The sequence below is a fragment of the Hemicordylus capensis genome, chromosome 2 (assembly GCF_027244095.1).
Source record: "Hemicordylus capensis ecotype Gifberg chromosome 2, rHemCap1.1.pri, whole genome shotgun sequence".
Lineage (NCBI taxonomy): Eukaryota > Metazoa > Chordata > Lepidosauria > Squamata > Cordylidae > Hemicordylus > Hemicordylus capensis.
In genome coordinates, this window is record NC_069658.1 from 82,226,100 (window position 1) to 82,247,417 (window position 21,318).

Sequence of the window (21,318 nt, forward strand, 5' to 3'; positions counted from 1 at the left end):
GCAGGCGCAGCGCGGTAGTCTCTCTCTCTCTCTCTCTCTCTCTCTCTCTCTCTCTCACACACACACACACACACACGTGCTCCCAACGCGCGCAGAGAATCTTCTGCCAGCTCCCGCGACTCACTGTGGGACACGGTGTAAGACTCATTCGTGGCTGTCTGGGGACTCTTCCGGCTGAGCTGGTGCGACCCAGTCAAGGCGGGCCGGGACTGAACCTCTCACAGTTCTTTCTCGACTCTTTCTCCTTCTCCCTCTCTCCCTTCTCCAGGCTCCGAGAGATGCTGAAACCAAGCGATCCCGGCGGATCGGCTTTCCTCAAGGTGGATCCTGCTTACCTCCAGCACTGGCAGCAGCTTTTCCCGCACAGCACCCAACTCAAAGGCGGCGCCGGGCTGCTAGGCCACCTCCAGGCGCCCGAAAGAGCCGGCGTCGATCCCCCGGCTGACAGCCTCCGCCAGCTCCCGGCCTCTCTCTCTTCGGCCGCCTCCTCTTCCTCCTCTTCTTCCTCGTCTTCCTCCTCTTCCTCCACCCCGTCGTCCGCCCCGTCTTCGTGCGCCGCCGCCTCCCTGGCCAGCTTGACTTCGCTGCCGGTGGCTCAGATCCCCGTCTTTGGACCGATCCAAAGCTCCGATTCCCCCACAGGAGCCCCGGTCTCCCTACTGCAGACCAAGGACCTGGGCGGCGGCGGAGGAGGCGGAAGCAGCAGCGTAGCCAAGTGCAGCGACCGGGTGGTGGCCCGGTTCCGCTGCACTGCTGAAGAGCTGGACTATTACCTGTATGGGCAGCAGCGCATGGAGATCATCCCCCTCAACCAGCACACCGGGGACCCCAACAATCGTATGTACCTCCCCCGCTTCCATCCACACACATTCTCAGCAACCTCCAGGCTCAGAAGCATTAAAGTTTCGGGGGTAATTTTTGACAAGGGAGGGAAAGAGAGAGAGAGAATTTCTATCAGAAGTATCTGACGATGCTTTGGAATCCTACAGCCTCTATTATCTTACTCATGAGTGAGAGCCGTTTGAGCTCGCAGGACTGAATCGCTCGTAAGTCAGGGCAGTTCCCAGATCTCATCCTAAAATAGGATCTGTTATACTGGAGACGGGAACTTTTCTAGATTTGACTAAACGAGGCACCTCAAGCTGCCTTAGCCTGAATTTTCATATAAATTTACACTCTGATTGTAATCAAACCTACTTCCCACAAGTTTCACGTGTAGTCGGCTAGAACTGAGCAGCACAAGGATCAATGGGACTACTTTGGGCCAAATCAGCATGATTAGGACCAAAATGCCCCAAAGATTCTTCGCTAAAAAAAACCCCCACTGCCTATAGTGGGACTCAGTGGTGAAAACTTACCGAAGGATTAATTTGACTGTAGAGTTGGTTTAAAAAAACAAATTCTGTTTTCCGTAAGGAAAGCCAAAGAGTAGGCTTTCTTCTTCATGCATTTAGGGGCCAAACAGAAAAAGTGTCACTTTTTCAAAGGGAAGTATTTCTCTAGCCCCTTTGGAAATATCATTTACCTTTCGGTCCTTGTTAACATCAATAACACCAGCAGGCCGCTGGGTTTGCCTTTCTAGCGCCAAAGCAAGGCACGGTCGTTTCATAGGAAGTTTGTTTTCAAAAGTATAATCGTCAGACGTCTAATTGGGTGTCAAAACCAATATCCTCTGGGGGATTTCAGAAGGTTACTTTATGAAGAGCGCTGCAGTGACCATTTTAACGGCGGCTAGTCCTTTTCTTAAAGTCCCCACCTTCCTGAGATTTACTTTTAATTTTCAAAATAGAATGGATTTTGAATATCTCCTTGGTTGAGAATTATAGTTTGCACTTCGTTTGAATGTATTACTTGCACTGTTTCGAATTTTAAAGGTTTTTTTCTGAGATCATGAAAATTAACATAAGTAAGTCTTAGATGATGAGGAGGAGAAGGAGGAGGATTAGCAAGCAACATCAACAAACTAGTACCGTAATAGTTTTAAAAACCATTTCTTGATTTCTTTTCTCTTTTCTTCTCTTGAAATATATTGTCATATTCTGTCATTTTTAAGGCAGCCACAGGAACTCATAGATTCAGTTCAACACTGATATTTGTATTTAAATTAACTTACCACCGATTCCCACAATTTTACTTGGAAATAAGTCTATCAAATCAGTGGGATTTACTTTCGATTATATATATTTTTGGATCGAGATCACAGTCTCTTAGGGATTGACAGAAGCCCGCAACTCATTCATGCAGCAGTACTGATATTCTGAACCTTGCTCCTTTGAAGTTAATGGGACAAATCGGCTTCACCTCATGTACCCTGGCTCAACTGAGTAGTCAATGCGACAGGAACAGGCTTCCAATGTAAACCTGAAAGTAGGCTTCGTTTCCATCCAAAGAGGAGCTAAGGAAGGTTCCTAATTTCAATTTTAATCCGTGGCATCATTTAATTGCACTGCATTAGAATAAGACCAGTGCTATCTTAAGTGCACTTCAATCAGTCAATTGAATTTTCTTCAGAGTAAATGTCTTTAGAATCAGGTTATGGAGCCCGAACACGTGCGTGTCTACTCGGAAGTAAGCTCCACTGGAGTTATCCAATGGCGATAACTCCCACTAAGTGCGCACAAGATTGTTCATGCAATGCGATCCTACATGTTTAGTCGGAAGCAGGCCCCACTTTATTCAATGGGACTTACTCTCATAGGAATGTAGCCTTTAAATTTTGTCCTTCAGTTTTAGTTTGTTCTGCCTTTCCACAACAAAGGTTTTGGATTCGTTTCCTGCCTTCTCTGTGACTTGTCATTTGAACGCATCGTCTTCCTCAGGGACGAGGATGTTCGAGTTTTCTAGAGTGGAGAGAATCTGATCCCATAAATTACTGGCTCATAAATTCAAGGACTCTGAAATGCGCGTTTAATTGCCAGCAGAATGTGGCTCACAGACGAGTTCTGTAAATTTACAAGAGAAAAAGCTTTGCAAAGAGCCAGAAAGGTAAACCAAGGAGTGACCTCAGGAAGGGAGCAGCTGCCAGGAATGAGCGAGAATCGTTTCACTCTACAGGTTTCCACGCAGGCCCCCCTCCACTCCCACGCATTTCAAGTGGGGGTTTGTAAAGACAGGCGATTCTTGCTTATGAAACACACCACGTGATCTCCTGGGTTAAAAGTTGCACGGAATATTAATAAGTACAAGAGAAGTTAAGATCACAATTGAATAAAGTAGCCGGTTTAGGACCCTGGATCATTTTACTAGCCTAAATCTGCGCAGGGCTGGGGCCGATGGCGCAGATCGGTCTACAACCGAGTAAAGCCGAATATTTGGACGCAAGCCCATGTATTCCGTGCCTTATTCACTTCCTATTCAGTAGTAACCCCCATTGACTTCAATGGAACTCCTTCCAGACAATTCACCGTAAGGTTCGGCAGCCCATCTCGGCTCCAGGCCAAGAACTTTGGATGTGCCGGAGGGCGGGTCGAGCCGATTGTTCCTTCAAGGAAATTCCTTGGACCTGTTCTGCAATTTGGTGTTTTTATTTTAAATCTTTACCAGATCGTCAGTGTGCGCATCTCCCGCAAGTGCAATCAGCGCAAGCATAAGCAAGGCAGGCGAAAGATAAGTGATGGCCGAAAGAGCAGGGCATGGATCCTGATCTTGGCCAGAGAGGGGAAAGAAAGTGCCACAAGTAACTTCAGGGCTAAATTTGATTTGCAGCGGAGGTCGTTTGCTGGGAGGTAGTTTACGACAGAGAAGATTAATGTGTATTTGAGAGCCTTTGCACAGGTGGTAGAGTGCTTAAACAGGTGTTATTGGGTTTTGTGTTGAGGATTTTCATCCTTAATGTCAGTGTGCCTAACGGCTAGAATGTACGCGCCTTAACAGAATTGGCAAGGAATGTGTTGTCATTCCAGACTGATGGGAACTCTGAGTGTCACTTGTGAAACGCGGCTCACCCTAAACCTTAACACAGTTTCCTGAAGGGATGTTGAGGTCTTGCTAAACAAAACCGGCACAAGTTCTGAGGTTTTGTGTTAGAACGTTAGCGACCCTGGAGTGGAGCAGGAAACGTAGGTACATCCCCCGCTCGCAAAGGAGTTTTTGGAACTGATTCTAGTAATTCATGTCTCCTCCTCCCCACCTCCTCTCCTAAAACCTTTTTTAAAAATGGGGTTGGAAGAAACCAGTTGATTCTAGATCGTTGTAAAAATTCACAGTTTCACCTTACAACCCAGTTAAGGCAAGTTATTGGGTTTGTAATTTTGCACTCTCATCCCAAACGCAGTTAGGTAGAAATTAGTCCCCTTGGTTTCAATGGGTCTCATTGCCACCTATATATCCCAGCCAGAATCACATCCTCTGCCTCTTTGAGACCAAGCATGTTGGCTTGACCGAAATACAAATGGCGATGCTGGCCAAACCGTCTCAATCCAGATGCTTTGCAGTAAGATACTATACCATGATTGTAAATTATAATTAGTGTGAAGATTAAAAAACAAAACAAAGCCTGCTGTTCTTCACCCCAAATATGCAAATCATTACCCATCACCACTATTACTAGGACTACTACTACTTCTAATAATAACAATAAATTTGACTTTGCCATTTGTTCATTACATATGAAACAAAGCATAATTTACTTTGCCCTGTAAAGTCTTTGGTTTAAAGCATTTTATTTAAAAAAAATCATAACTAGATATGCTCCCCACTGTAGGAATAGCTGTGCACATTCTGATTTGTAATATGGATAATTATTTTACAAATTCATATTATATCTTCTAAAAATGTTTTTAAAATTGTACACTGCTTTGATTATATGCTTCAATTTGTATTCTAATATACTAGGTCTTCATTTACTACTTCCCAATCATTGATATAGATTATTCTGAGGTTGATATTCAATAGTTACTTTCCAGGAGTCGATTTTTCAAACAGCTATTCAAAATGTTTTTGTTTTCTTGTTTTAAAAAAACCTTCAAAGTGATTTATGTTATTGTTTCAAGTGGAGACATTCCTAGCTAGGAAATCACCACAATCAAAGTCATTAAGACTGAGTCAAACAGGATTTTCCAGAAATAAGTGGTAGTTTTGCATTGTAATTGATTGATCCTTACCTAAGATCCTGAACAAGTAAGGCGTTTTCACAGGTGAGACTGAAACCGGTGGATAATACAAGTGTAAAATCTGGATTGCCACAATGTCCTATCCATTTTTTAAAAAATGGTATTTCAGCCTGTATCCTGCACAGGGCTGCAATGACAGCATTATTTACGAAAAGAGATGTTCTAAGGATTGTTAGGGCCAACTGTGAAATCGCCCTGATTATAAAGAGAGTATCTCGAGTTGGAGGTATATCTTGTTTCCATGGATTTTGCTTGCAGAGGCACAGATTCAGTATGGTCACATGCAGATTAGTTACTTCTTAAAGCCCCTTAACCACACCTAAATTAATATGAACATGGGTTTGTCACCTCTCTGGACGAAATAATGGTTTTAATTCATGTTAGGGATTATTTGGAACCCGGAATTTTACTCCAGATTAATTAATCCATCCTTACCAAAAGAGGGTGTTTCTGGAGTACCAGTTATAAGTGTTTTTAAACTTGCAGACTAGATCGCGTTTTACGTTCTTCCTGTCCAGGTTTGTGCACTGAAGGGACCTTTCTTCTCCATCCCCAGGAGACTTAAAACCAGAGAAGGGAAATGTATGTGTCTTCACCAGGGGTGCAGTGGAACGGGGGACACAGAGGGACGGATCCGCCTGTCCTTCTCTGCTTCTCTAGCTGCTGAGATGGGCATGGCCCTGGGGGCTGTCATGGAGAGCGCAGAAGAGCCTGCACTTCTGAATTTGCAACTACACCACTGGTCTTCACCCTGAAGCATCGCGTTTCTGCTCTACACCGTGTAAAAAGCCCTAAGAGGCGCAGGTTGCCGCCCGTCCCGTTCACCCGAATAAGAAAGGTGTTATGCCTGTTGACACACACTGCGGAAGTGTAGGAGGGATGCTCGCCTTTTCGCTTTACATTTGTATCTTCCCAAATTGCTACTAACGTCTATGATTTAGCTATTTTCCATCATTAGTTTCCCCAGCAGCAGAAGCAGCAGCAGCGGCGGAGGCGGCAACAGCATCTTTAAAGTGAACAGTTCGCGGGCCCATATATTACACTGAGGTTAGAAAAGGTGGTGACTGTTTATTTAAGGTGATAAAATGGTCCATCAGCAGTAATCTCCATCGATATGTGCCACAAGGAGATGAAGGATGAGGGGACAAGGCACAATTAATTGCCCTATAGTTTTGTAGGAGAGAGTGGAGGCAATGCGGCCCTCGCTTCGATCTCCTCTCCCAAAGCCCATTCATCATCTCCACATTGTATATGGGGCTCTCCCAGGGGCAGGGGGTGGCAAGGTTTATCTACACACAATATTCTCCTAACCTTCTGATACCTGACACCGAAATTTAATTCATTCATATACGCGATCGAAGGAGCAGGCGGGGTGGGGAGAGATCCGTCCACACTCAGTCCCCACCACATCGCAGGGCTCCCACAAAAGCCGAGAGCAACCGAAATCTCCCCGTAGGCTGGAGAATCCTGTCTCCTTCCTTTCCCTTCAGACGCGCACAAAAATCCCCAGGGAGAAGCAATGACGGCCTTTGATCCCCTTGTTTTCTAAAGGGCCGGATCGAGTTGTTCCTAATGTTCTGACTGGGTTTTTCATTTAAGTGCTACGAAGCGGGATCCGCGGAGTGACAGGAGCGTGACTGACCGAAGCAAGCCTTTCCCGGGTGGATTGCTTGGATTTAAACTCTAATCCTGAATCTGTTGAGATAGACACTCCGATTTAGCTAGTGTGTGCATCGTGGCGACAGAAATTCAGCTGTGTAACTTGATCATATGATATGCATGTTATTCAGCACGTGGTGGGAACACTACAGGGGCCACTGAAATCGTCCCACTCTCCGGCGCCTGAGGCAGGAGGAGAGACGTTGCCTCGCCACTCCACCCCACTCCGTGGTCCACCACCCGCCCTCCACGTGTCCCTGACCCTGCTCTGCAGTACACAGAGCAGTTCTTCCCCGCCCCGGCTCTATTTTCTCCATCCGCCTGTCCCTCGCCTTTCCCTCGGCGGATATAGTTCCTCCCTTCCCTTCCTGCTCCAGTTGCTCTGCTTTGCCGCTTTGCCCGCTGGTCTGCCGCCTCCTCCCGGCTCCAGCAAGCTGGTCTTCGCTCTCTGGCGGGCTGGCTGACCTCCTCCTCTCCTCCCTCCTCCTCCAGTCCAGTCGCTGTTCACTTCCCCTCCCCTCAGGCTGCCTTCCCCACTTAGGGCACCACCCCAATCAGCCAGCCTGCTCTCGTTCTCCCCCGCCCCCCCCCCCCGGGCCTTTTCAAAAGCCAGAGGGGAAAGAAGCTGAAACCGAGGAGGGGAGTGCTACGCTGGAATCCACGGCCTCCTCTGCCAAGGGCAGCAGCAGCCCTGCCTCCTCAGAGCATCACAGAGTGTCCTGGACTCCACCTCCCCCTGCCTTCTCCCCCTGCCGGTGGCTGCAGCTAGGGGAGCAGCAATGGTGGGAGAGAGAGGGCACGCCTTCATCTCTTGCCTGCCGCTGCAAGCCTGTGCTTATGTGGCCCTCTCTCCCTTCCCTTTCCAGTGGTGGGTCAAGTGCATCTGGCTCCTGTGAGGCATCCTTCTGGGGGGGGGGCTCCTTCTCGACTGAGTACTCCCCCCTCCCTTCCTGGAGGAAGGGACCAGCCTTCTCTCCACCCTCCTGGCACATTGGTCTTCCCCGCCTCTCCCACAGCAGGTCAGCTTCTTGCCAAGAGACTCCATCCTGCCCTGACGGCCTGACCTCCTGTCACCCTACCCTAACTGTATTCAGTAGCCTGGCTGTGGCCACGTCCTACCTCCTCCCACTGACCTGGTCACACCTCTTGCATTTTCAGATGCATTTTTAAAAAAATTATATATATATATATATATATATATATATATATATATATATATATATACATTTTGTATTTTACAACATCTTTCCCAGTTTCCCCCATCCCACCCCGAGCCCAACCTTCTCTTCCCCTTTCAGCACTGGTAGACACAAAATGCCGAAGAGACTGCCTTTCTGAGAACACAATTTATCAACCCTGGGGGCCTAGCTGATGCTGTGCCCCTTGGCAGCAGCTGCAAGAACAGATTACTCTTGTCTACCTGGCCTTTTCAGTGGGAGGGCAGAAACAGGGGATATAGAACACTAGGAGGGAGAGATGCATTTCCAAAAGCTGGGAATGGGAGGAAGTGTGGAGGAGGAGACCTTTCCATTCTGGTCCTTGGCAATGCCAGAAGCGGGACCTGCTCAGTTGGGAGGGAGACAGCAGTGGTGGCAGCAGTGGTGGAGACTGCATATTGGTGCCAGGAGTAAGGGTCAGGGATGATGAAGGCCAGCACATGTCTCAGGCTGGCAGAGGCAGCTGGAGAGCAGTCTACCACTTCTGCCAATCCATCACCTGAGGCAAACTCCAGATCCAGTGTCATTATTAGGCCAAGTCTGGCTCAGCCTTGAGTAAGGGCTCTGGCAGGGTTCATAAAGGACCACCTCATAGTAGATCTCTCCTTCCCTGCTTTCCTTGGCCTACTGAATTTTCACTATCTACCTTTTCCTGTTAGATTTAGAATATTATTAATTCACCATTTAGACCTCTCTGTGGTTTTTCCTTCCCTGCCTGCCTGCTCCTACTGTACCCTGTCTGCCAGCTATTTTTCAACCAGGCAGGGACTGTCTGGGTTCAGAAGGCAAAGGAAGATTTCCATAGTCAATAATATATCTGTACAACTGCCATGTGCCTGGAGCATGGCTCCCATTCGTCTGCTGCTGTCTCCACCTCTGTAAGCTTTTGCACATGTGCATGGGATTTTGCAGTCAGAGGCCCACACTCAGGCAGGCTGCTGAAGAGGAAACTGACCAATCAAATTTCTCTCATGTGACTCAATGCAGCCAAGTGGGCAGTAACTAACTTTGCTGAGGCGGGAAATATTTGCAAATGAACAACTTCTTTCCAAGAGAAACGGGAATGTCAGGGATGTCGTTACAATTGAACAAAGGGGGACAAATGTCCTTGGGGACCTGAGGAAACTGGGGGCTCACTGACCAAGTGACAGCTTGCTCTTTGTTTTCCTCCTCATGGTTTTCTGAAGAAGAAGGGGGGCACATTTTGTCTCATTGCCCACTCCAACCTTGCTATTCCCGGGGAAGTGCCAGTGAACTGGAAAGCAAGAGTGCCGGTCCTTTAAACAGAGCCCTTTTGGGGAGACTTGGCTGAGGCCTTGATTTGGCTTCATATTCACAGCCAGACTTAGAGTAAGGATAAGTCACAGGACTGATGTCCAGGCTTCACTGCTGCCTTTAGAAAGCAGTTCATTTTCAGGTGCACCAAAAGGGCCTGTAAACTGTGGGGACTGGAGTGAATGCCTCTTTTTAGGCATTCTTTGGGATTTCACATCTTTCTTTGGGATTGTTCATAGCTCTTTCTCATTCTTCTTATTCTCTTTACTGGCATTATCATTATTGCTTTGGTGTCTCAGTTTGATTTTCAGAGCAGTCAAAACATCCCCATTCACAACCATGACAAAATAAGAGCAAGTTGGAGACATATAATCATTAGCTATTCTGTTTATGTATGCATACTGTATGTGTGATTACATATTATATCCAAGAATGTAGGACAGATTATAAATGATAAAACCTCCTCCTCCTCTTCTTCCTCTTCTTAATAACTGCAAAAATGGCAGCAGGACTCAAAAGAGCTACTTATAAGTTCAAGGGGCCAGCACTTCTCATTCTCTCCCATACCCACCCTTGTTTAGAAAACAGTCACACTATGTCACAAACTGCTTTTGAAACTTCCTCACTGTCAAACATGGTTAATGATATGCTGTGACAGACTGATATCCAAAGCCTCCTTGAGTGCATGGAACCAGCTGTATGGTTCTTTGAATCCTGTTGGTTTCCCAGTCAAATATTCAAAGCAACTTAATGTGTTCTTCACTGAAGTACACATGTTGCTGGGCAAGAACACATACATTTTAAATGTTCATCACTTATTTACTCTCTGCCCTTTACAATATCACATTAAAGTGCCCTGTGCTACTGTTGGAATTCAGAAGGCTCTTGGCTATGTCTCTGGAATGCAGATAATATAATCTTTTTGATGAGTTGCTTGTATCCACCAAAGTGCAGGCAGTGGCTTTCCGAGACATTTATATAGGGGTCCCTGGAGTTTTGATGGTTGCCTAGTTGGTCTTTGTGGTTGGGTTGATCCTTCTTAGATCCTTGTATGGTGGTGTGGGGGGGGAGGGTTTGCAAATGCTTTTACAGGCTGATAAATTTGGCATTATTGCCTTCTTTCTTCATTAAAAAGTGCAGGTTCATGGTGTACTAAGAAAACTTCAGCCAAATTAGGGGAACTAAGAGTAAAGTGAAAAACAGACAAAACTTAATCTGGGGCTGTTTCCAAGTTTTTTCAGTTTGTATGGGTGTACATGTGTATTTTTGCACTAAGATTCATACATATAAATGATTCCACTTATGATCCTAAAATAGGTTTTAAGTAAAATTTGCATGGGCATTTTGAGAAGCATGCTTGATGGCGGCTCCCCTTTCTTCAGAAAGAAACACCCCTTTCTTCAGAAAGAACACCCCTTTTTTCAGAAATTTGCTAAATGTCTGATGTTGCATTTTTCTTAAAACCTGAATAAAACAGTTTTATTTAAAGCAGGAATTTCAGTTCTCAGGGTTGCGTAAGTTTGTTTTGTTTTGATCTTTTTTATTTATGTGTTTCAGATACATTTTAGATTTTTAAAAGTACATCTTAGCTTTTTCATTATTAGTAAAGCATTGCATTGGTTAGGATCACATTTAGTGCTCATGGTTTTGGCTAGTTAGAAATTAAAATAAACATGTCAATATATAGTTTCAAGTGACTCTTGTATGTTGGATGGTTAGTCTGTGCCAGTAACTGTGAAATAGGTGGGTCTCACCCAATAAATGTGTCTAAAATAGAATAAATATGTTTAAGCCTCACCATAAGGCTTATATTGGTGTTTGGGGCTTAAATTGGTCTGTAGTGCAAATATAAAATCTTCACTGTCTAGAATTATTCAGTTTAAAGATGTACCTGCTTTCTATACAGATTTAGCAACATTTATATGTGGCACAAATAGCACGAGAGAAATTCAAAGGTGCTTTTGAGTGTCACATGTGAAAATGGTCTGTTAGTGTATGACACTACAGCTTAGGCAACTTGTGTGTGATATAAGCTCAGATGCCAAACTCTTTCAGATTTAGAGAATGGAAGGCACCTGACATTGCAGCATGATAGACATTTTCCTTCGATTGTTGTTGTTGGTGGTGAAAATACTGCTGAAAATTGACTAGTAGATTAAGAACATTGCGTTGCTTCATACTAGTACACCTTCTTCACAATATGGCAGGGTTTTTATGTGTATGGGAACCGTTAAGTCTCAGATAACTTAGAACAGTATTGGGGGAGATTTTAACGACGGCGAATAATGATATGTATTTTAGGGCTCAAAACATGAAGCTATATGAGGAGTTGACATTTTTATTAGCAGCGGATCTAATATGAGGACCTCTTGATATATAGAGGCACTGGCTTCATAACTGGTTTCTTCTGTGTCGATCGCTTCTTATTATACATTCTTTCTATAAACTCTCGCTGATAGGGCAGCCGACCCACTGGCAACTCTATTCTGGCACAGTAATTTGGGTGATTTCCCAGTAGTAAATGGTTTGTCTATATTAGATGCATGCCAGTCCTATGCATACTCAAAAGTAAGTACCACTGTATTTAGTGGGCCTTACTCTTAGGATGTGTGTGCAGAATAGCAGCATTAGGTCTCCTGTTACAGAGTTCAGTAGGACTTACTCCTAAACAAACAAGTTTAGGATCACATTGCATGTCAAGAAAAACTGTTACCAAACTACTACCCATCCCCATCGAGATTGTGCAGTGTTTACTGTAACCAGTTAATTAATTGATCAATTGGTAAAAACAAGACAGTTAATTGACTAAAAACCTCTAATTCACTGACAACCCTAATATATTTGTGTGTTTTATTTACAACTGATTCTTCCTAAGAAGATCACAAAGGAATTTGTTAACAGTTCCCTAAGAAATGATGTATCATTCAATTTTTCATTCACCCACTGATTGAATGTGGGAATTTAAGAAAATTCCTTTAAAATATTTTTGAATGCTGCTTTTTTGGTGCAGTTATCTTCCATCAAAATCCAGAAAGTGCTTACTCCTGAATCTTCCACTTCACACTAGTGAGGTTACTTCTGAATCAAACACTGCTCACTTGCAGTTTGTTTTTAAATTTACTGCAACTTGTTTTGTTGTATTTGACATTTAGTATTGGTTTTACTCCTTTTCGTTTACTATATTCCTTCTCTTTACTTACAGCATTTGCCAACATAAAAGCGTTTAGTATTTTATAGACATATCTTTAAAAAAAATTCTCTTGCTGAAGAACTGATCAAAATGTGCACAGAAGAGAACAGAATGACTTCCTTTTGTTTCAGAGTTAATCCAGTGGCCACTGGAGCCAATAAGCAGGGAAGAAGCAGAGTCACATGGCAGTTGTCTTTCTTGACAAGTGCTTGTAATCACAGATTGGCTCTATTATTTACATCAAAATAACAATAATTCTCTCATATGCATCATAAGGAACTCCAAATACAAATAATCAGTTCTGGAAATTCCTGTATTGCCTTATATGTGGGCAAACAGTGGCTGACATCCTGACTAAATTTACTCAAGGAATGATGCCTAACTTGCCATTTTAATTTCAATGTGACTTTGATGAATAAATTTAGGTAGAATGCCAGACAGTTTGAACATTTTCTTTTTACTGGTGATTATGTGATCTGTTTGATATTATAATTTTCTCCTAATTCATCCAGAAGTTTGGTTCAGTGCTGTTCGTTCTCCTTCTCCTTCTCCTTCTCCTTCCCCTTCTTCTGAGAGTAATCAAGATTAGTACCACTATGTGCAGGAGGGGGAGTATTAACCCTTGTCCTAGCAGGGATCAGATCTGGATCAGGTCCCTTGTGGCTATTTCCTCTGAAATAGGAAATAGGTCCCCGGCCTGTGGCTATTTCCTCCCATTGACACCAATACATTTTGCTGCTATAAAGTGTGATTTTCCCATTTCTATTTCTTTGGAAATGAGGATTCCAAGAGATCAAGGCTTTTTAAATTTACAACCAGACACAAGAAGTGCAGTTCAAAAAAATAAAAAAGTGCAGTTCTAAAAGAACATTTGTGAAGTTCAAAAATTAAAGTAATGCAAAGATGTATTATGTTAGACAATGTAAAAAGTGATTGATGACAATGGGGAAAGTTAAGTGAGTAGTTCAGGCTCCTCTAGAAACCAGACCCTGATCAAGTATACAGATTTATACTACCCCTGCCAAAGATGCTTCCTTCAGACCCCACAGCTCCTCCGCAGACTGAGTTTAAATCAATGAATATAACACTCTTCTGCAATAGTGTTACAGAACTATTCCGAGGATTTACTCCCACTCTGTGTAAGCTTCTAAATATCATGGAATCTGATTCTAGGCAACAAAGTACGGGTGCAAAGACAGGGAAAGTGCACAGGTGTGTGTTGTATTGGTACATGCTATATGTGCAAATTATACTCACATACCACTGTGCTTTTCTGAATTTTCCTTATAAAAAGTCCTGAAAAAAATTGAATCACAGATAGATTAAGCATGTCTTGGAACAGCATGTATTTTTAATGTGTGCACAAATATCTTCTTAGCCTTTGCTAAAGGTATCAGGAAGCTCATATATACCAAAACTTTCTGAAAGGTATATAGTCCAAAAAGATTTACTATTGCATTTGCCCACTACCAAATTAATATTTTTCCTGTCATAGTGATAAATATCCTTATTGAAAAACACACACCAAGGTATAGAGTCTTATCGGGTAATCAAACTGCTTTCGATAGAGTAAGCTTCCACATAAGTGTTTAGGATTAGGACATGAAGGTGTAGTGTTCTTAGTACATTTGTAGAAGTAAACAAAAACCAGTAGACTTTATTTCCAGCACTTTGAATTATAGCTGAAATTCACTGAAACCGAAGGACTGAGTCTTTAAATCTGGTGGGGTAGGTCATTTTACTTTTAAATGTAAAGTGGGTTGTGTGTGGATAATCATTTAAAAAAATTATTTAATTTAGAATTACACTTGAGTCTTATGCACTCAGGAGGAAGTAAAAGCAGCTTTGGGCACCTTTAGAGGAAAAGTGGGGTATAAATTATTTATTTATTTATTTATACATACATACATACATACATACATAATAGATACGATATAATTATTTAAGTGAGATTTACTTCCAAATAATAAACTTAGGATCTCAGTATTAGGTTAAAAAACCACTGGTCTATGTATCACATCCCTAACATTTAATACATAAAAACACAGAATAACAATTTCTGTAAGATTTTTTAAGAATTACAGACCTATTCCCAGATCAAAACAAAAATGCATTCAAAAGAACTACTCGGATAACTAGAACAAAATATCATTCACCAAATTACTGAGTTGAGTTTATATTACTTGTTAGATAATACTTTTAGTTTAGACAGTGTTCAGAGTAAATTGCCAATACATTTGTAACAATTGATGACTAGATATGCTAGCAGTATTGGCTAGATAAACAGTCTATCTGATATACAGCCTCAAATAAATGAAAAAGGAGAAATGTATGATAGAAGAGTGTTCTTGAGATGGTCTAGCAGATTGTAGTTATTCTTTTTTAAATTTGCTTGTAGAAAACGAATAGCATAGTTTGTGAGTTGTCAGGTGGAATCCATGCTTGGGATTGAGAAACACTTAGTGGCATGTGGTCTGCAATTCCTTTCCTAATTCATAATGTATTCTTTATTTCTTGGGGAGGAAGGAGGAAAGAGTTGTAAGAAGTGGTTTTTGTTGCAGCATATATCACTACCTCAGATTTTCATGTATATCAGAGGTTCTGAAAGCCATGTGTGAGAGTGTAAAAGTGAATGATGTTACATATCTGTTTAAGTTTGATTCTGAAGCTTCCTGGCTAGAGTAAAAAAGATCCCTTGGATTCATTTAATTGAAGCTGTTCAGTAGACATGGTGTCTCCAAGAGAGCCATTAATAATCTGGAAGATGGGAGGAGGTTACACATCTAAAAGATTGTCAGCAGGGAACAAATTATTCCAGAATCAAGGGTCTGTTCTAGGGACTAACTAAAATTTTGATCAGTCATTTCCTAAATCTGAGACTTTCCAACAAAGTTTTTTTTTAAAAAAAGTTTTATATGTGAGAATATTTTAAAAAAAGATTTAAAAAGGCAAATATATATCAAAGCTGGAGATTATTGCTACTGATAATGGATATTGTTTGCAACTTGGGGATTATGAGTTTTGCCTTTTTCAATATGAGATGGTGTATAAGTAACAAAAGATTGGGATTAGTTATATTTTTCTTAAGTAGATCAGCATAAATCTAAATGAGTGCTGAGACATATGGTGATATTTTATTGTACTCTGATAAAAGTTTTTTTAAGCAGCTGTAATTTTTCTGAGACAGTCTTCCTACTTTCCCCCCTAACTTTTTAACAGTTCTTGGAAGAAAGCAGAAGCAAACATTATGTTGAGATATTTTCTTCTCTAAAATGTCTTCCTGCCTAGGCTGCATCTTTCACGCCTTTCCTTGTAATTACACACAGTGCAATTCACAATCCATTTAAGTTCTTGCATATTGTTCAATATAACCCATGTTTACTCAAAAGTAAATCCTATTGAATTTAGTAGGCCTTAGTCCCAAGTAAGTGTCCATAGGACTGCTGCCTTTTAATGTGTATAGAAGGTATACATGTCTAACTTGTCCTTTTAATTTCAATGGAACTTCCTCAGGTAAATTTAGTTAGTGTCAGTCAGCCAATGTAACTAAACCAGTTTAAGTTGAAGAACATTGTTTAAGTTATACATGCATTGAGACCTGGCCGCACAGTTCTTAAGATTCTACTAGGAAGCAATTCACACTAGAATTTATTTCTAAGTCAGTGTTCTTTCACAAATATATTTTCGGTCATACTTGAATGAGGGTTTTAAATGATAACTACAAAAAAACCAACAACCAAACAATATGTGTTTACTGTTTCTATAGGAACTGTAATTTATATCCCATATAAAAGTATTCCAAATACAAATAACCGTCTAATTTTGAACCTGTTAAATATATGTGGAGGAGCAGAAATAAATTTCAGTTTAACTCTTACACTGTAAAACCATAGCTACTATATGATGATGGTAAAAGGGAATTGCAGACAACTGCAGTCTATTTCTACTTTGCAAAATAGCCTTTGTCAGCATTAGCTTTTATAGTTTCCTGTGCCTTAGGGACAACATCTGCATATATTCATGTGAATATTATTTTTTATTGAAAACACTGTTTAGGTACAAATACTTGGATTTAAATAAGCTGAAGTCCCATTAAACTCAACAGAATTAAACTCACTTCAGGTGTTACAATTTAATTGAGTGGGCAAAGTTGGCCCACTATGAAGTTGCAAAGAGGTAGTGCCCTCAGGTAGTGGATCCACACAGGTGGCAGATCTGCCACTTCCGTTGGCCCTCTGCCTCTGGCACTTGGCTTGCCAACTGTACCATTAGCAGGCTGGTGGCAGCTGCTTCTAGTCCTGCTTTTCTGGCAAGGCAGGGGGTGAGACATGGAGAGGAAGGGAATGTGGGGTCTTTCCCACATTTCCTTCTGTTTCGTGTGCCACCTCCCTCTTTTCAAATGGCAAGGGGAGCAGGACTAGGGAAGAAGGAGAGGGAGATGGGCTACCATTCTCTGGTATGGGTTGATGGAGGATTATGAGGGCATGTGGGAGTGATGGGAAGGGTTGGGGGTGTCTTGCAACAGCATGTGGAATGCAGGATGGTTGCCTGGTGAGGCTGGGAATGGTTGGGGGAAGTTTGCGAGGGTGCATCGTGGGGACAGAAATACTTGTGGGGTGGCTTGCAAAGGTGTTCAGTGGAGGCAAGAAGGGTTGGGGGCTTGCAAGGATGTGTGGGCTGAGGGCTTGTGCATGGGGCATTTTGAAGTGCAGCGTATGAAGCACACCACAGGATTCATAATGGGGCCAATAGCTCACTAAGCCACCTCAAGTGCTGGTGAAGCCTGGTTGTGAGTTTGGATTGTAATCCTTGTGACTACATATAATTGTCTGGCATTTCTGTATCTCTATGGCACCAATCCTAAACACATTTATTTGAAAATGCACACTATAAATTGAGCCAGTTTATGCTCAAGGGTGCTTTGGGCTTGTGTCTTTCATGGTAAACTTTTAAAACTGAGAAGATTACCAAAGTAGTTTGTGATCTGCCACGGGGGCTGACTTGTTTTTAGCTTACTTTCCTGTAGGCTTATGAGATCACCCGGCATTTCGTGTGTGTGTGTGTGTGTTCCTCCATCAACTCCGCAATGCCTGAACCAATATGAGCCAAATTGGGTACAGTTGTAGGGACACTTAGTGAAACCTCAATCGCATAGTTTGTGATGCATAGTTTGTCGCATAGTTCGCATAGTTTGTCATCCACCCCAATTCAAAATGGCAGATGCATAAACATTTGAGGTGCAAGTGGGCTAAGCTGTGACCCGTCTAACTGCTTTGAACCAAATTTGCTACAGCTGTAGGGACACATAGGGATGCCTCAATGGCACAGTTTGTGATGATGTAATCCACCCCAATTCAAGATGGTGAGCGTGTGAACGTTTAAGACACAAGTGGGCTAACTTGTGGAATGTCTAACCAATTTGAACTAAATTAGGTACAGTTGTAGTGAGTGACACACAAGGACATTTCAGTAGTGTAGTTTGTGATGATGTTATCCACCCTGATTCAAGATGCCAGCCATGTAAGCATTTGAGGTGCAAGTGGGCTAAGTTGTGAATTGACTAACTGATTTGAACCAAATTTGCTATAGATGTAGGGGCACATAGGGACACTTCAATGGGGTAGTTTGTGATGATGTCATTCAACCCATTTCAAGATAGCAGTCACATGAACATTTGAGGCACAAGTGGGCTGTGGAGCATCTAACCAATTTGAACCAAATTAGGTACAGTTGTAGTGAGTGACACACAGGGACACCTCAGTGGTGTCATTTGTGTTGATGTCATCCTCCCTGAATCAAGATGGCGGACTCATAAAGTTTTGAGGCACAAGTGGGCTAACTTGTGAACTGCCCAACCTATTTAAACCAAATTTACTAAAGCTATAGGGACACATAGGGATGGCCCAAGGTGTAGTACAGGGACACCTCAATGGTGTTGTTTATAATGATGCCATCCTCCTCAATCCAAGATGATGTACATGTGAACATTTGAGGTGCAAGAGGTCTAATTTGTGGGCCTCAATTTGAATAAAATTTAGTCCAGTTGTAGGGATAGTGAAAGGAAAGTAGGCAGATTAGTTCTTAATAGAACAACTTGTTTTAAACTCTTTTGTCATACATGAAGTAGGTTCCTGGGCAACATGTTTAGGATCTGGAAGCTGATGTTCCTCTCTGCCATTTTTTAAATTTTTGTTTTGTGTTTCTGTATAGTAGCAAGAACCTTCAAATTAATGTTATAGTTTCATATGTGTACTCCAGTGTGTACTCCAATGTGTAATTTACTCTGCACATTTGTAAAATCACATATTTTTACATAAGTTACAGCCTTCAAACAGAGGGAGAAATAAATATAAAATAAACATTCGTAGATATGTCCCTACAATTTATCAACTGCCCAAATAAGGGTCACATATTATAGCTATGTGACTCATAATACTCATGTTCAGTAGGCAGAAGCTTTTCATACTCTGAAAATATTCTTGAATAGTAATTGAAGTTTATCTAACATAGAAGGCAAGAAGGCTGTGTCAATCCTGTTGGAATTTGAACCTGTGGTTCCAGGCTGCTTACTTATTCCAGATTTGTGGTTCAGACCACCAAATGTCTAAACACTGGTGAATATTTTTGTTTTATTTTTAGCTGCTGGTTGTGTATGATGCAAAATTATCAGGGCAAAGGAATTGCTATGTAAATAATGAAGAACAAGTACTACTCTTTGAATATATTCCTGGAACAGAGTAGTTTGAAACCTTTGATTGTGTTATTCAAAATGCACCAGGGATGTAACTGATTCAAATAAGTTCATTTTTAATTATATTTTCAACATTTATTTCTGAGGATCAACTGTGATTTTGGAAGTCCAGAACTTAGAACCAGTGCTCAAATTATAGGTGATAAAGGAGTAGAGCCCTTCATTAAGACAATGGATCATCCAATAAACTTCAACCAATTTTAGCCATATTATGGTTCTACTTGCATGCTGACATAAAAATAGTCACTTGGGGGGGCAGCACAAAAGATAAGGGAGATGAGCCCCTTCTGGCCTCCTGTAATCAACACTGCTACAGCATCAAAAAGAATTTGAAAACCATCAGTATGAAATTGAACAAAATAAAAAAATCTAAAATTCTGTTTATTAACATAAATCTAAACATATAAAGAAGTAATACATTTGTTACAGCAGGTAGATAATAGTATTCAAATGTTTTATGGTATAAATACATACTAAGGAATTGAAATAACAATGGAGAAAATGTAGCTTCATGAATAGCTTGTCATTCATAAGGTTGGCATAACATGAATTTACATTTTACAATGGAAACTGGAATTAAAAATTGCTTCGGATATAAATATGTGTTTAAAAAACAATTTAAGGCCTCAAATGGAATTGTGGCTAGCCAAAACTTGCAGACTTGTGTTGTGTGCACTGCCACCTTACCATACATTTATCTTCTTCTCATGATAATTTAATACATATGTTATCTGAGACATCTATAGAAGGCACAGCTGGGAATAGCAAAGCTTCTCATGCATTCTGAAGGACAACAGAGTAACCTCAGCAAAACACAGTTCACGTAGATAAACGGATAGAGAAAGTGTGTATTAGATATGGAAGCAAAGGTTGAGCAAACAATGATAGGGAAAGTATTTTAGACCACAACAGCTAAAATCACACAAAATTTGACATCTATCATCCTCACATAGTCTTAAATGCTTCATTGAAATATATCACTTTGGCTTCAGTTCACAAACCGGTTGAATGACAAAGAATCCTCAACCCCATGAATCATAGCTTCAGAAACCTATGGGTATATGTGTTCAAATGAGTTTAGGCTTTGATTAATTTTTGCCCTTTATTCCTTCTGATATGATCCGGAAAGTCATTAATCCCAAATGTCCCATTGAAATATGTTTCATTGAGCTATAGACTTCTGAAGAAGTGTGCTTAGGTTTGATTGAGATATTTTTATTTCTTTATTTATTTGCATTTATAATGCAAATAACCTCCGCTTTTCAGGTGAACCTCCCAAAGCAGTTTACATTTTTTTAAAAAAAGAACAATATATCATTGACATCTTTATACAGGCCTTAGTCTCACTTTTTTCTTCTCTCCTACCCTCAGAGCAGGAGGGGAGGGAGGGGTCACTTTAGCTGGAACAAAGGAGCTGGATGGTGGCAGATCCCCAGCCTGTGTCTCTCTCCTCTTCTCTCCTCAGAGCAAGATGGCCCCTGGTCGCTCTGTAGTGGCAGTTTGGGGAATGAGGGGCCACTTCAGCCGGGACATGGTAGCTGGATATGGAAATGAGAAAAGAGTACCCCCCAGTTGTGTGTTTTATGTTTTGATACAAATATTTAAAAACTGATGCATGAATCTATATATTTCTGTCTTGGGATCCAATCATGGTAGCCTGATAGTGACATACTAATGTTTTATTTTTCTCTCTTTGTTCCACAGGGTGTGACATGTGTGCAGATAACCGCAATGGAGAATGCCCCATGCATGGCCCTTTGCACTCTTTGCGCCGCCTAGTGGGCACGAGTAGTGCTGCGGCGGCAGCACCTCCACCAGAGATTCCTGAATGGCTTCGAGATCTGCCACGGGAAGTATGTCTGTGCACCAGCACTGTGCCTGGTTTGGCCTATGGCATCTGTGCTGCCCAGAGGATTCAGCAGGGCACCTGGATTGGTCCATTCCAGGGAGTTCTTCTTCTGCCAGAAAAGGTACAAGCAGGAGCAACCAGGAACACTCAGCACCTCTGGGAAGTAAGTCATAGTTAAAAGCATTTTGGCTTTTAAAACCTGATTAAAGTGTTCACATTTCATTTGTTTTGATTTTCAAAAGATCCCATAATTGATTGTACATGTG

The 21,318-nt window shown here is 41.8% G+C and overlaps 1 protein-coding gene across 2 annotated transcripts in view; it reads left to right on the plus strand.

Annotated features, from left to right (window-relative positions):
• The first annotated feature begins 278 nt into the window (after window positions 1–278).
• Window positions 279–21,318, plus strand: part of PRDM6 (PR/SET domain 6) — a 127,024-nt gene continuing 105,984 nt past the window's right edge. For both annotated transcript variants that reach the window (XM_053300088.1, XM_053300089.1), the window contains exons 1-2: window positions 279–837; window positions 20,908–21,215. In XM_053300088.1, the coding sequence (XP_053156063.1) occupies window positions 279–837; window positions 20,908–21,215 (867 nt within the window). The remainder of the gene's footprint in view (window positions 838–20,907; window positions 21,216–21,318) is intronic.